This window comes from Ctenopharyngodon idella, chromosome 17, assembly GCF_019924925.1.
Source record: "Ctenopharyngodon idella isolate HZGC_01 chromosome 17, HZGC01, whole genome shotgun sequence".
In the NCBI taxonomy this organism is placed as follows: Eukaryota; Metazoa; Chordata; class Actinopteri; order Cypriniformes; family Xenocyprididae; genus Ctenopharyngodon; species Ctenopharyngodon idella.
The window spans coordinates 32527988-32545075 of record NC_067236.1 but is presented as its reverse complement, the minus strand read 5'-3'; the positions used below and the strand labels follow the sequence as shown (position 1 = coordinate 32545075).

At 41.4% G+C, this 17088-nt stretch overlaps 1 protein-coding gene across 7 annotated transcripts in view; it reads right to left on the bottom strand.

The window, feature by feature from the left end:
- The window catches only part of meis2a (Meis homeobox 2a), a 68834-nt gene that overhangs the window by 2660 nt on the left and 49086 nt on the right, over positions 1–17088 (bottom strand). For 5 of the 7 annotated variants that reach the window (XM_051868235.1, XM_051868234.1, XM_051868239.1 and 2 more), the window contains exons 10-12: positions 3993–4051; positions 3152–3262; positions 1918–2003 (exon numbers count right to left, since the gene is read on the bottom strand). In XM_051868235.1, the coding sequence (XP_051724195.1) occupies positions 1945–2003; positions 3152–3262; positions 3993–4051 (229 nt within the window). In that variant the 3' untranslated portion in view covers positions 1918–1944. The remainder of the gene's footprint in view (positions 1–1917; positions 2004–3151; positions 3263–3992; positions 4052–17088) is intronic. The other 2 variants (XM_051868237.1, XM_051868240.1) reach the window with 1 other exon arrangement.

Here is a 17088-nt window from a genome sequence, read left to right as displayed (position 1 = left end):
CTGAGATTCAGAGAAACACACAGTCAGCGGTGCAAGACGAATGCTCTACATGCAGGCCGCGTGTCTGCAGCTAATGCGGCTAAAGGTATTTCAAACAAAGCACACTTGAGCAGAGACATTTGATAACAGCGTGTATCTCTGCTCGGCATATCAACTCGTGAACGCGTGTTAGAAGATACCTAGATTCAGTTCATTTGACTCAATTATGCAGCAGAATGTTTGACTTTACATTCTCTGGGAATCGAACCCCTGACCTTGGCGTTGTTAGCGCCATGCGGATCCTGCAGAAACAACCTCATGATATTAAAACTTATCATTATTCAGAGAGGTCAAATCCTGGGTACAAAAAAACAGCTGCACCGCTACAAACAGCTTTGATTTAAAGAAATTTATGGGCTTGTTAACAAGAACAGTGCTTCTTATACAGGACAAGATCTGATACAGGACGACATTAATGGAAGAAAACTACAAGCAGAGATGCATGTGAAGATTCGGTGCTGAGTAGGGTTAGGAATCGGAATCAAAGTTCACATGCAGGACGTCAGTGTTTTGTACCGTGACCCCAGGGGCATTAACAACAGGAGGGAGGTGGGGTCACTCCAGGGTCATCAGGCACTCACAGCGCTGGCCCAGTATTCTTGTTTATTAAAGCAAACTGCTAGAAGCTCATGAAACTAGTGAAACTTCCTGTTAAAAGTGCAGCAGACGTGTGTAAACGCCTCTCTGTAGATCTGTGTCTTTTAGCAACAGCACACCTCTCTGAGCGCGCTCCGTCACCGATCATAATTAAACAGCAAATACGGCATATTGTGTGTGTGCGTAATCGAATCAGAGATGGCTAATATTCCTCTGTATTAAGCTATTAATCTAATTGCTCATGAAGCATAAAATATGTTACGTAATTAAATAGTCTCAAAATTATCCCGCGCCGTATTAAAAATTACCCAAGCTGAGCAAATGTTGTCTCTGCGGCTGTTTTAGGGAACGCTCTCACTACGTTTCTGAGTCTATTAACGAGGGGAGAGGGGGGTCCGTCGCAGCATCGCTATGGTGACCTACAGGAAACTGCTGTCTATTTACATATAAAGGGTTCTTTTAATCAAGCAAAGTGTTATTATATTGAGGCTCATTGAGCAGGAAGTAGAGGTGTTAAATAAAATCTTCTCTGCCCTGCCACCTTTGGGACGCCATACGTCTTGATTTCTCAAATGTCAGTGGCGCGGCGCCGGCAGGGCAGCGTAATGGGTGTCTTAATCAGACGAGGAACGCAAGCGAGATCTCTGCATTTACACACGGTCGTTCTTTAATGCCGACTTCCCACTCCCTTCTGCAGATATTCCGATTCGATTCCCCTCCATTCCCAGTAAAAAAAAAAAAAAGCCAAGCGGCTTCCCCCGGTGAAGGATGGCCGTGTCACCCGCCGTCTCTATATCTCTCTCCGGGAGTGTAATGTACTGCGCTGTTCCCGTCTTTGCATATAAGATAATTTGGGCATCAATCCTTCCCCTGACGGATTTATGTCACTCCGAGGACAGTTTCACTTCTCCTTTTTTATCGCTTCACTGGAGCCCGCTTAATTTCACCCCGTCATCTTCTACCCCAGGAGATGCCATTTTTTTCCCCCAAATGTCCAACATTTGCATTGGCCGCATGAGACGTGGAGCGCGCCGCCGCTGCGGCGATAAATAAATTCCACTTTAGTGCTTTTCTGCCTTGTTTTTTTTCCCGGGAAACATTGCACGACCCGCGTCTCACCTGACTCGTTCTGCTGCCCTGATATTTAGCGATCGCAGGACGGCCGTAAAGCGTAGCGTCTATGGTGTTATTTTGGGATTTCAGGGGAATTCTGACAGGAAATGGACAGGAAAGACTCCTGAAAGAAAGGCGGAGGAAGAGAAAGAGTCCCAGTGTACTTACTTCCCCCTTTTCTTTACTGTACAGCCGTTACATGTAGTGCCACTGGCCGTCCATGCCCATGTTCATGCCCATGCCACTCATAGGACCTGCAGAGACAAACAGCACAGACAATCAGTGCCCACCAGAGCCCACAACACGACCAGACACACAGAAGAGCGACTTCACATCTGGGGGAAAGGAAAACAACGGAGGGGACTGCTCAAAGGTTGCTCTTTCATTGCTCATGGGTAGAGTTTTTGAGTTTATCTCCCTAACATTTAATTTAAATCAAAGTGGACAGCAGCTCAGATAATTAGATCTTGGGAGAATTGGATGAGAGACATTTTTGAGCTCTCCCCTGAAACTCTACAGGAGACGTGGGGAGAACCATCTGTGAACTAGGAGACCCCCATTTTTAGACAATTACTGTCTAAGACATGAGTGTCCAATCCTGCTCCTGAAGGTCCACTATCCTGCAGAGTTCAGCTCCGGCCCTCACCAAACACGCCTGAACCAACTAGGGTTGCAAAATTCCGGAAATTTTCAAAGTTGGAAACTTTCCATGGGAATTAACGGAAATATATGGGAATAAATGGGACATTTGTAAAATTGCTGGTTAGCCTATAACAGGTAACATAAATGTAGTTGAAAAAAAAAAAAAAAGCATAATCTTGGTTAAAACTATATCTTGGTTTGGAAATCTAAGCAATTCTTTCCACTCTGCATTCTCAATTAAGAATTTGGACGTTGACTGGTGCTCTTTATATGTTGATGACATTATTTAGGGGGGAGGGGTGTTTACAAGGTGGAGATCTGCACACAATTTCAAGATAATTTGCAATTTATGGATTTCACATATGGAAGAGAGGCGCATGCACATTTTTTGTGTTCTTTGAATCACACCTACACGCATTGGAGAAATGATCGTGAGATCAAATATAGGATGGTTTCTACGCTACATTTTATAAATGAGGCGCCTGGTTACTGGAATCAGAGGATTTTTTTTACTTTTTTGGAATTTTTCCAAAATTCCCCAACTTAACTTCCGACGGAAAGTTTCTGGAAAGTGTCCGGAATTTGTCCGTCCCTTTGCAACCCTAGAGCCAACTAGTCAAGGTCTTTAGGATCATTAGAAACCTCCAGGCAGGTGTACTGGAGCTCAACTCTTCAGGAGCAATGACTGTGAGAAACAAATGAGATATAGAGGAGATCTCAGAGGTGATGTGATCACAGGAAAAGGATGGCCTCATCTCACCTGCCGGCCGGATGCCCATGTGTTGCTGTCCGTCCAGCACGAAGCTGCCCATTGGCTGCCCCTCCGGACTGTACGCCGCTCCCTGGCTCACTGAAGGATCAAGAAGAAAACCTGATTGAAGTCAAACGTGGACACCAGGGGAAGAAGAGAGAAGACACACCAGACAATCAGCGATTATCCCAGCAGCAGCCCAAACACAATGAGCCACACTTCAACCACACACACTCGTCTTCAGTCATTCTCCAACATGAATCAACAGGACGTGAGAAGGTTATGACAACACAACTGTCCAGCAGCACTCAATGGCGCCCAACTCTTGAACTGCTTCACTGTTCTTGGGGTCAGAAGATCATAACGTTTCAGAGATCTAGAAACCATGCAGTGGCACTCTACATCTACATACATCCACTGGTTTTTCAATATCAGATCTGTTTGCTGTTTATTCCAGTATTCAGTCCTAAAAAAATTAATTTGTACAACCTCAATTCTGCACAACATCAGCACAGCCAGAAACATTATCAAGCCATCAATAACTCAAGAACTAGAGAACTTCCCTTCTGTTTCTGATATGAATTCATGAATGATTATGCAAATCACTTTCTAATGTACCGTAACACAAAGAGAAACAGTGAAACACTCCAGAATTACTGTAAAGTTCTCATGTGGCCAATTAGCATTGAGATGTGCTAATGTCCCTCTAACCAGCGAGATGGAGAAACATCCAATTAGATTCAATCTGCTCTCATTGTACCGTAGATGCAGGAGAGAAAAGCTCACAGACTCTAAGATCAGACATGAACAGTGTTGAGAACATCAGAGAAGATGAGATGAAGATGTTTACCTGCTCGATTCGACTGGTCAATCATGGGCTGCACTATTCTTCTTCTGGCATTAATGAACCTGAAAACACACAAGAAAAACATGACCAATTAAATCACCAGCCATCACAAACCTCACATGTGACTGATATTAAACACTTAGCATTAGTAGCATTAGCAGTGCTGTAGTACTCGAGGTAGGACTTGGATTCAAGTCCATCTCAAATTTCAAGAGCATTTGGACTCGGCCTGGAGTTGGACTCTAATGAGTTGGTCTTAACTATTTATAGAAAATATGGTCATGGACTTGGACTTGAGTCAGAGTCTGGTCTTGTCTGAACTCGAGTATTCCTGCTAATCAGTCCCGATATACCAGAAAACAACATTATTGCTCAAACTCAGGAGTCCAGAAAGGTTCATATTTGATGGAATTGGGGATTCTCTGACTTTAATAAATGAAAGAGTTTGAGTAGTTTGATCAGCTCTGCCTGTGGAAAGACAAATCACAAATGAGATCTCAACAGTTTCTTAAAGATGGCAATCAGACAAGTGGAGATGTTAGACTTCTGAAGTCTCAAATGAGAAGATCTCCAACTGTGCTCAGATCTGCCAAGAGAGATTCCAAGCCAACAAAAATATGTTCTAAGAACGTTTTGCTAATGTTCCCATCATCAAATCATTATTTCTGAATGTTCCCTAAAACGTCCAGTTTTTTTAAATGTTTTAAACAGTTTTTTCTTGGTTATGTGAACATTAAGAGAACATTCCAGATAACTTTGATTGCACATTCTATTAATGTTACTGGAAGGATGTTTGTTCATAACCTTGAGAGAACCTTGCCAGAACATTCCCTGTTATCTAGGTTGCAACCATTTCTCATCAAATGAGCTGAGCTGTTTGTTTTTAAAGTTCTCTGCTCTTCAGGAGAAACATCTGAGACCAAGTTGATCATCAAACCAAACAACTGAGAGCTCTAGTGAGTAGATGACTGCACCACAGGCGTTACTGTAGCTGGACCGAACCCCCGCCTCACACATGCACAAACATTATTCTTCACGTGTTAGCGCTCACGAGACGCTACAGTGTTCGAGGGCTGCGATACAAACGGCTCTTTGAGTTCGTCCCCTGCCCCCTAGTAAGGGCCCGTGGCAGGGGTCTCTCTCCTCTCCAGCTGTCTGTAAATGAGCTCCAGGCTTTCAGCAGCTATTGTTATGTCAGCGAGACCATCAATTAGCCTGTCTGAAGTTTTATCACCAGCACGGCGGCAAATAAGCGCAGCTCCACAAAACCTCCCGGCCCGGCCTCTCTCCTGCAGCTTTTGAGCGCCGAGCCGCTCGGGTCATCGGTAGGTCAGTGCCAGCCGAGGGAACCTTTTTAATGCGGAATGGGCCGTGTCAAAGGCAAAACGGCCGCCCCGCGCCGGGAGAGACTCCGTACTAAAGGTGCACAGAGGAGTTAGCGTTAAAGGTGCCCACATGTGTTTGATATTAGAGCGAGGGTTCGGATCACGCTGGGGCTATCCCGCATGAAAGAGGCGGGCGAGCGCACACAGGGCGACTCTATGGGACCGGTCATTAGATACAAGCAGGACTGGAATCAATTTGAGCTGTAATCCCTCTTGATGCCGTCGTACATGCTCTTACCTTCCATTAACTTAAATGCCCGCAATCTGTGCTTCACAATGACACGCTGAAGTTCACTAAACGTACAGCTGGGAAAATAGGAATAACTTTGCTTCCTTTGTCAGGGACTACAGAGCGACAGGCGCTCCAATGGCGGATACAACCAAATGACAGAAAGAAATCAACATGCGTGTTTATTTGAAACATGTAAATCGAGATGATCTGTCATATGAACACACACCTGTACAATTCATCAAACACACTGACTAAATAAGCAGTTGTAGTTTATCATACGGCTCAATTGTGATTGTCACTGTGGTAAAATAATATTTTGTTAACAACATGTATTCTTTACTTCATTGAGCTCATTGTTTCTGCTTTAAACTAATACATTGTTAGCTAACTGCATGATATGTATATGTACAATTCTGAAATACATAATTTGGACACATGCATTTTCTGTAAAGCTGCTTTGAAACCATATGTATTGTGAAACGCACAAATAAATGTGAATCGAATTGAATATAATGACAGTAATATTTTGTCACTCCACACTCTTTTTCTACATTTATGCTCATCATTTTCATTTAAAAGTTTGGGGTCAGTGAGTTTTTTTTTTTTTTTTAATTAAATTAAATTGATCAAAAGTGACAAAGTTGTAATATAACAAAAGATTCTATTTCAAATAAATGCTGTTTTTTGAACTTTCTATTCATTGAATCCTGAAAAATAAAATGTATGTAAAGCAGCACAACTGATTTCAACATTGATAATAATCATAAATGTTTCTTGAGCATCAAATCATCATATTAGAATGATTTCTGAAGGATCATGTGACACTGAAGACTGGAGTAATGATGCTGAAAATTCAGCTTTGATCACAGGAATAAATTACACTTTACTATATATTCACATAGAAAACAGCTGTTTTACATTGGAATAATATTTCATTGTTTTTACTGTATTTTTGATCAAATAAATGAAGCGTGGGTGAGCAGAAGAGACTTCTTTCAAAAACATTAAAAAATTGTACTGACCCCAAACTTTTGAATGGAGGTGTATTTGTCCATTTATTCATTTGCTGTATTTATTTAGTCATTAATAAACAGCATAACGTAACATAACAGCTGATCCTGATTATACATGATCCCTTAAATTATATTTTGTCCAAAAAAAAAAAAAAAAAAAAAAAACCTTTCCTCATAAACTAGAGAAATACCAGAGAAGAGTGATTTATGAATTTCTTTAAGAGTTGCTGCTGGGACTGACTGACCTCTTACACACACTCACACACAATACACAGTCACACACACACACACATACACACAGCGTCTGTTTTGCCTCTCCAAACTGTTGCCACAGTAACCCTGCAGGAGCGGCCCAGCAGCGCCGCGGCCCCAGAGCGCATTTTATCAGTGTGAGTAAAGCCAATTGAGATTATCAGACCTGCCTCTGATAACACTGTTTCACCTCCTCCCATGAGCTGCTAATGGGGTGTGCTTAGAACAACACCCGCCAGCACACACACACACACACACACACACAGCAACCAGCGCCACTGCATTCTGAACACACAACACCACATCTCTCCAACCTCAGGGCCTTCACTTGTGTCCACAAATATTTTATTCATTATAATTTTTCGTGTAATAAAATGTACATTTCATGGACACTTACAAGTAAGATTAATAAAACAACCACAAAACAAATGCACAGTGAACTAAAGATATGACAAATAAAGGTAAAATACACACACACACACACACACACTCCCCCGCTGCTGCGCTCCGCATGGGAACCCCATGCTGTCTTCAAACAAATAATTAAAGGAGAGGTGAAGGGTCACGGCAGGGTCATTTCTCTGGATATGCCACAGAATGTGTCCTTTACTGCCGCCCACAACAAAGACAGACCCTGCATGAGATGCTGCACAGAATCCTCAACGCTCTGAATCCTGACGTGTGCAACAATAGTGCCGCCTTACACAAACAGGGCACACATGTTACTTTTTTAAATATTAAACCAAAAATCCCATGTTCTTTGAAGAACTATTAATATGAGATTATTATGCAATTAACAAAAATCTTTCTAAAATAATGATTTCTGTTTGTCCCTCCTCAGCGATCTCAACCTTCAAACAACAGTGTTATAATGGCATAATCTGTTGAATTATTATAAAATGTAATTATGAACTCATTTTAATGACCAAAAACATATATATATTTTTTAAATAAACCTTAAAGGGTTAGTTCACCCAAAAATGAAATTTCTGTCATTAATTACTTACCCTCATGTTGTCCCACACCCGTAAGACCTTTGTTCATCTTCACAAATTAAGATATTTTTGATGAAATCCGAGAGGTTTATGACTCATCTATAGACAGCAATATAATCAACACTTTCAAGGTCCAGAAAGGTACTAAAGACATCGTTAAATCAGTCATGTGACTGCAGTGGTTCAACCTTAATGTTATGAAGAGACGAGAATACTTTTTGTGCGCAAAAACAAAACAAAAATAACAACTTTGTTCAACAATATCTTCTCCTCCCTGTCATTCTCATACACTATTTACGTTGCAGAGCTTCCGTGTTTAGTTCCGAATGCCGGCTTCCTTTCTGATGTATAACCTGGAAGAGCTGGACGTAAAAAGAGTGTAGCAGAATAACAGGGAAGAGAAGAGATTGTTGAGTAAAGTCGTTATTTTTGTTTTGTTTTTGCACACAAAAAGTATTCTCGTCTCTTCATAACATTAAGGTTGAACCACTGCAGTCACATGACTGATTTAACAATGTTTTTACTACTTTTCTGGACCTTGAATGTGGTAATTTCATTGCTTTCAATGGAGGATAAAAAAAAACCTCAAATTTGATCAAAAATATCTTAATTTGTGTTCTGAAGATGAACGAAGGTCTTACCGGTGTGGAATGACATGAGGGTGAATAATGACAGAAATGTTATTTTTGTGTGAACTAACCATTTAAAATGAAATAATCCTATACTATTTTCTCTATTAACACAAAATTGAATGTTGACTGCATTTATCAAATTCAACCATTGAACTAAACACTCAATTACCAGGTTTATTTGAAGAAAATGATCATTTTGTGCTACACTACCTAATCTCTACTGAATGACAGCTTTATTTACTGCAACCCAATTAATTTATCATATTAATCTGGATTTTTTCTATACATATATTGAAGCAAAATCAGGTTTTTAAACTGTATTAACCATCCCAAATATTCTAATAAAAGTAGATAAAATAATTTAGTTTGACCTTCTGAGGTGGAACATTTTCTTAAGGTCCAGCAGCTTTGATAGAAATATCTCTGTAAAAGTTTGAGAACATCACTTATATGATTTTCTCGTCACCTGGTCTGAGGAAGCACACGTGTGATCGGCTCAAACACACGTGGAGCGGCTGCGGCTGTGAGTTATGGACTCATGTCTGCAGGAGGCCACTTGACCTCGCTCTAGCGTGGAGCTGCATCAACATTCACAAACCTCACTTCAAACACTGCTTCAGCAGCGAGAGGGCCGACAGACCGCGAGTCTCAGGGGCCGTTCGTGGAATTCTTGACAAAGAGTCACGTGATCGTGTGTGTGTGTGTGTGTGTCTGTGCCGCCGCTGCCACACCTGGAAACCGGCCCTGTCGTCAGCATTCCTTTCCTGAAAAACCCCAAACCAAACCGCCCTCATCTGGACGTCATCCAGCAGCACTCGCCCGGCCCCAGCCAATCACGGCGGAAGGGTGAGACGAGAGCCTGGCCAATCAGGAGCGGGGTCAGTCGTTTGACGGGACGGCGTGAATTCAAGCACAGCGCAGTGCAGGAAAGGGTCGCTCTCGCCCGCATCTGCTCGTCAATCAAAGCCAGAAAAACAGATCCAACCAAGCAAAACTAATGAAGTTACTCTTTAATGAGGTTCAAAAACAAATAAATAGATAATGAAATAAACAGAGAAACATGCCGATGGCTGGAAGGAGGAAGAGAACAGCACCAACATCAACTTTGACCCGGGAAGTGTGCGCGTATTAACGCCGGGCAGCACAGATTTAATCAAAGCAAACAATTCCTCAATTTACACCCACTAACAGGGTCAGACGTGTGTCCACAGGCCAAACACACACCAGAGCTGTCTGTCCATTCATCTGACTGTCTCTCTCTCTCTTTAAGTTAACGCAGGAGTGGTGAGACGAGCATTAGTTCACCCGCCGCTTGATTCACTGCAGATGGAGTGTGTGTTCAGTGAGTCTCAGGCTCTCTGTTGTCTTCAGGTTTGTGTCTGTGTTTTGGGTTCGGAGGTGCAGAACTCATTAAGACCCCAGTGGAAAACCAGACTCAGACTTATATGTTTGTTTTGCAAACTGACACGATTTAACGAGCTGCTAATTAAAATAAATCAATATCACTGCGGCACCGGCTCATCCTTGCTGTCGCCCTGTCTGGATTGAGCAGAGTTCTCCACAGATTTCAGTTCAGATACATTTAAAACCAGTGTTTTTGTTTCAAAATACACTAGCGTTTTCCAAAAGTTGCTTGTCCACACTGAAACGATCTTCCTATGCATGTGTAAAACATAAAAGATGAGAGAGAAACCATACGTAACAATTCTCACACTATTTTTCTAGCACAATTATTTTAATAGCAAAATATCTCAGCATTTATTGGTGCTTTGTTGCCATGCCATCATTTTACGCCGGACCGCTTCACAAACGAGGGTCAATTCAACGCTGGATTTGCACAAAAGATGAACATGACAGCACATGCTAGTGGATGAGTTGAATCAACTCCACAGCAACTACATAAATTTATCCACTAACTATTCAGAAACGTCTAAAAGTTGTAACTTCTTCCTGAGTCTCTCCATCAGTGTCGACTCCGGTTTGAACAATGTAAGGCTGAACACCGTTACTGACAATCCTCATTTTGTCTGCGTGAGATTCTCCAGCTTTGTTGTTGTTGAGCAACCGAAGCGTGAGCTGTTAAAGCTCCGCCCTCTTCTGGAAAGGGGGCGGGAGCAGCAGCTCATTTGCATTTAAAGGGACACACACAAAAACGGCGTGTTTTTGCTCACAACCAAATAGGGGCAAATTTGACAAGCTATAATAAATGATCTGTGGGGTATTTTGAGCTGAAACTTCACAGACACATTCTGGGACCATCAGAGACTTATATTACATCTTGTGAAAGGGGCATTATAGGTCCCCTTTAAGGTCGGACTCAATCACAATTCCATGAGTGGTCTAAAACACAGTCGCCCTAACTTTTTGCAAGTAAATTATCTGTCATCTTTGCAGGAATGTAAAGATTGTAAAAGTAGCACTTTATTTTAAATGTAGTTACTGTAGTAGTAACTATAATTTATGCATAATTGCATGCAACAAATCCTAAACCAAACCCACACCCTAACCCTATAGTAGTACATGCAGATAATTATTATCACTCAGTACTTAAATGTATAATTAAACTGTAACACGGACACCTTAAAATAAAGTGTAACCAAAGTAACATATATTTTTAACAACATCATGAAAGTAAATAGCAGCCACAACACTGCCGGTATAACCACAGATATATATATATGCGTCACATGACTAAATGTGTCATTGTTACTACAACGCAAAAACAGTGTTTTCAGATTCATCCACTTGGGGGTGCGTCTTCAAAAAGCTCTCAGTTTCTCTCAGTGTGGACAGAAGGAGAGAAAAAGATGTGTTTTCAAATATCTGCCTGTGTCCTGATCAAAGACACAACAGCTGGGAGTGTCCCGACCAGCCGCAGCGTACCAATAAAGCTATTTCGTCCGTGTTTCTTTCTCAGAATCTCATTGGTCCACAAAAGCATCAGAAAATGTTCTGACTGGCTGTGATCGTGGCGTATGAAGGCGGGCTGCACCCATATATGCGCGGCCCACCGGAGGGTCCGAGTCGGCCCCGGCTGTCAGCTGTCCGTCAAACACCTGGAGCGTCGGCCGGTCAGGAAGGGCCGCTTGTTGCTCCTTTGATCCCGCAGTAGCAGCTGCTGGTTTTTACAGCGAGACTTTGTTCTGCTGTCTCTCCGTCTCTCTGTCCTGCGGCACAACAGCAGCCAGTCTACCGCAGGAGAGAGAGACGCACGCGAGAAACACCTTCACTGGCTACATCAGCAAGCTCTGACAACTGCGGCAGGTTTGTCTTGGCCCCGGTAAAGCTCACAGACATCTGACGCTGCGTCCTTAAAGACATGATAGTCAGGCTCAAATCAGAGCCAAAGATGCCCCGGGCGTCAACACACCTGTGTGAGGATCCTGTCTCTCTCTCTCTCACCCTCCCTCGGCTCATCTGTCTTCCTCCTCGGCTCAGGCACCTTTGCTCTGCAAGTTGTTTTTGATTATCACTGGGATCACAGACGCTCGCCACCGTTCTGACCCGACACGAGTCTTTCTCTCTCTAGGGAAATGTTGCCACTTTGTATTTTTAATCTTACTGACCCCAAAACTTAAATAAAACTCAAAAATATTAAGCATTTGATCAGTTCCTGGATTCACTAAGAGTTGAACTCTGAAATTTACAAGCAATTTCTGAGTGAAAATTGTTTCGAAGTAAATCCTACACCAGTTTTTCTCAGTCTGGTGCAATCATTGCACAACAAACTCTCAAAAGAAGCATGTTATTTTACAAAAGCAAAACTATTTAAAAAAAAAAAAAATTTTTAAAACATGAACAGGGACATAAAATATGATGGACTGCCTGCTTATAAAATTGATTTTTGTCTTTGACGTGAGGCCTGGTGTCGTACGACGAGACACACACACACACGTGTACACATGTCTGAGGGTAATGCTGGTTAATGTGGAGTGTAAGTTACGGCGAGGAGCCGCTGCAGGGCACCTGCGCCCGAGATCTGCCCGTCATCAGTGAAACCTCTCAATTAACCTCCTTTCACTTACTGCCGCCTGCGAGGACTCTGTCATTACCCTCGCACACCCCCGTCACCCCATTCAATCTCAAAATCAGCCCATTCTCTCAGACCCTAAAGGGGCCCACGGTTCAACACCCTCTCTCTCTCGCTGCTCCTCTCGGTCTCTCACCCCTCAGTCCCGTCTCACGCTGTGAAGAACCACGCGGGCGGGTGTGTGCAAACTGATAATGAGAGACGAGAGGGCTGGAGTGTCCACTGAGAGAGACATTTAAAGGGCCTGCTTTTATTTCACCGTTGGTGTGTGTGAACACAGTTTGGAGTTCGTCCAGAGCGCGTCGCGTTTTGGCATCATTTCTGCTGGTAGCTCATCCAGAACATCTCCGCTCGCTGACACGACACGCTTCAATAAACAAACGTGAGGTATTAATTTATGATGGCGCTGCTGGCATGTGTAGCTCAGAGAATGGGCGATAAATTGAATCCTGGGAAAACAGATCTCAGGTACGGCTTGTGTTTGTGACTGTAGGAGAAAGACGAAGTCTCGTTACTTTTTTAAAGCAATAAAGGCACAAAGCTCAAGGGTCTTCAATGTTAGCGTAAGAAAAAAATATTAAACAAATATTTTTCTTATGGGAAATACAGGTTTATTAAAAAGTACAAGCTGGTGCTATACTGAGTGACAGCTTCATTTAGACTAAATCTGCATCCATTAGTGAATCTATCTATCTATCTATCTATCTATCTATCTATCTAAAATGTAATTATTTTATTGTTTGTTTATTGCTAGAAAATATCAAAATAACAACTTTATTACAAATGCATTTAGACATCTCCCAAATTTTGGTTGCAAAGATTGGAACCTTATATAGCAATTAATAAATGAAACATATTTAGTTGGACCTCCTGAGGCTGATGATCAGTGTTTTTTGAAGATCCAGCAGATATTTTTACCGGCTATTCGTTGAACAAGAGCAAAAATAATTTCAGAAGAGTTTCACGCCCTATTTTATGAAGAGTGAAGCCCTCCGAATGCCCCCAGAATCCCACAACCTCTTCAGCCTGAAACTGATAAACTCGTTCCTTCAAATCCTGATTGTCAGTCGTTCTTCTCTCCAGGGTCTCTCTCTCTCTCTCTCTCTCTCTTTTCCTCTTAACTTCCTCCCAGCTCACACTATGTTCATCTGCAGAGTCAGCAGAAAGACGCCCCGCTCTCTCTCTCTCTCTCTCTCTCTCTCAGGCTTTATTTCACTAATGTGGGCTGTATTTCCCTCATCCTCTGTGTGAGGAGCAGCAGATCTGCCTCTATAAATAACTGGAAAAAGCCAACTGATCCGTCTGAGAGTGAAACACAGGAAGCTCTCAGCCATACATCCTCGCCAGGACCAGCAGAGTCCCGAACGAACGCAACCAAAACAATCAGGTTTCTGCTAGTCTGAGACCAGAGACACACTGGATTCAGCTGAACGTTAGTGCTCCGTATATGAAGTCCAACTAGCAGAGCAGTGAACACTAAAGTCCAACGGCAGCTCATAAACACAACCTTGGCAGTATAGACTTTATATTTCAGCTTTAAGTGGGTTTCCCTTTTACAAGCCAGAGCCCAGAGACAGATGGGAAGGGTGAGTGCGCATTTATTTTTCAGTGATATATAAAAAGAGCAGATAGAGAAGCTCGATGCTACTCCTGCCCGTGACATCTCTCCTCGTTTGCGACTTCTCATTAACAAACAATACTGCTGTGAAATTGCTTTAATGACAATGTAATAAAATTGCTATTCCGCTCACAGATGGCCCGAGGCGCAGCACGATCCTACAGCGCTGCGTCAGACGGCCGCATGTGATGTGCCGCCAGCTGCAAACCATATAAATTAACCCACTTATTCACCTTCTTTTCTTTCTTCAATCTTTCTCCATTTGTTTCTCCCTCGAAACAAAACGCACCATCCCAGAACATAAAACCGTTTCACCCCAGTGCACCGTCTCACTTTCATTCGCACACTGTTTCACAAGATTATTTCCTCAGTGTTTTTGTCTAGTTTGTAAACCCTAACACTCAAAATACTTAATTGGTTTGAGTAGGACAAACTTAAATTACACAAATTAGTTCAGTTAAATGAACTGTTATGAGTATTTAGAACTTTCTTTTTCTTTTGAGTTCACAGTACTGACATATTTAAAATAAACTGAACTCTTTCATTGTTTTGAGTTGTATGAACTCATTTCTTTTCATTCAGATGAACTTAAATTTAACTGAAACTGGGCTGGGATTTCTATTATAAAATATTTACGTTGAGATAACCTGATAATTTTAAGTTAAATGTATAAATTAGTTTACACAAATATTTCAAGAACAAAATAAAAATCTTAAACTTTGAGTTTCTTAACTTAAAAAAGTTCTGACAACTTATTAGGGTTTACAGTGAAGTAAATAACATTTGATTTGCAAGAACTCAAAATAAAAAAAAGTTAATTAGCTAAATCTTTTATGTTAATTGCTATCAAAATGTAGTTTGATAACTCAGTACTTCAAGCAATTAACATGCATGAGTACTACAAACTCAAAACTTGATAGTTCCGCTTACTTAAAATTGGGAACATCATAACTCAAAAAAATTATGTAACTGATTACCTCAAATGTTTTGAGTTAGCCCAACTTATTCAGGTTTACAGTGCAGCACAAATATCGAAACATTCTTAAATCAAAATACATTTACTGGAGATGCAAAATGAAGATATTAAGATTAAGTGAATCTTAGTTGATGTTAATCTCAGCATTTGTATGATCCAAAGTTATATCCGTTAACATTAGTTAATTCACTCTGAAATAAGATGAAGACACAATGAACAATTGTGTTTATATTAACTGACAAAAGTTAAATCCTGTAAAAATATATTTCTCATAGTTAACGTTAATAATGCATTTACTAATGTTAACCAATTGTAAATTGTTACTGCATGAATGCACTTAATTTTGATACATTCAAGACTTTTTGTCTTATGTCATAAGAACATGTATCTTGATTTAAGAATGTGTAGATATTTGTACTGGAAAACAAGGCAGAAATACTGAGGAAGAACATCAGACCAGCACATTCAGATATGACAGTAAGCAGCAGGAGTTTCCCTCTCCGAGAGCTGAGAGTGAACGTGACGTCAGAGACTTCGAGTGACGGTTTGGCCTGAATGTGAGCCGCACATTGGCCAGATGTAGACTCGTATGCTAAAAGCGGATCAGTGCTCTGGCGCTGTGAGAGATATCAGATCAAATGAAGCTGGAGCGGGCGGAGGCTGGCACTTGGGAACCAACAACTGAGTCAATTCTGCTAATTAACTGCCAATTAGCGGTCCCTAAATGCAAGCGATGCCGATGATGTTCTCTGGCAGCAGCTCGTCTCCACTCGTCCTCTCGCGCTGTATATTAAGAGAGAACGGACACTGCCGCGTCCCGTGAGAGTCCAAAAAAAGACTCGACAGTCTCATCTAGGTCAAAGTTAAATGGATAACCAACAACTTCAGTCATCATTCTGCCCGTGTGCAGCACAGAGAGAGACCGCAGGGCTAGTGTAGTCCACTAAAACTAGATTAAACATTTGAAATTAAACTGAAATGAAATAATAAATCATCATTTTCATTTAGTTTAATTTGATGCAATAAAATAACTGCAACTGAAATAAAAAAATAAAAACTATAGACATTTAAAAAAAAAAAAAACTGTTAAAAGTTACAAAAACACAAAACTATTGATTCAAAATATTAAAGGATAAGTTCACTTCAGAATTAAAATTTTCTGATAATTTACTCACCCCCATGTCATCTAAGATGTTTATGTCTTTCTTTCTTCAGTTAAAAAGAAATGAAGGTTTTTGAGGAAAACATTCCAGTATTTTTCTCCATATAGTGGACTTCACTGGGGTTCAACGAGTTGAAGGTCCAAATGTCAGTTTCAGTGCAGCTTCAAAGAGCTCTACATGATCCCAGATGAGGAATAAGAGCCTTATCTAGAGAAACCATCTGTCATTTTCTAAAAAAATCAAAAATTATATACTTTTTAACCACAAATGCTCGTCTTGCACTGCTCTGCGATGCATCACGCATTACGTAATCACGTTGGAAAGGTCACGCGTAATGTAGGCAGAAGTACCGATCCAGTGTTTACAAAGTGAACATGCAAAGACTGAGTCAAACGACGTAAAACAACGATGTCGGACGATTTTGAAGTTGGAGGAGAAAATGAGATGGAGTTTTTCACCCTACCGCGGTATTTCCACCTACGTCACGCGTGACCTTTCCAACGTGATTGCGTAATGCGTGGCGCATCACAGAGCAGTGCAAGACGAGCATTTGTGGTTAGAAAGTATATAAATATTTATTTCTTTTAGAAAATGGCTGATGGTTTCTCCAGATACGACTCTTATTCCTCGTCTGGGATCGTGTAGAGCTCTTTGAAGCTGCACTGAAACTGACATTTGGACCTTCAACCCGTTGAACCCCAGTGAAGTCCACTATATGGAGAAAAATCCTGGAATGTTTTCCTCAAATATCTTCATTTCTTTTCGACTGAAGAAAGAAAGACATGAACATCTTGGATGACATG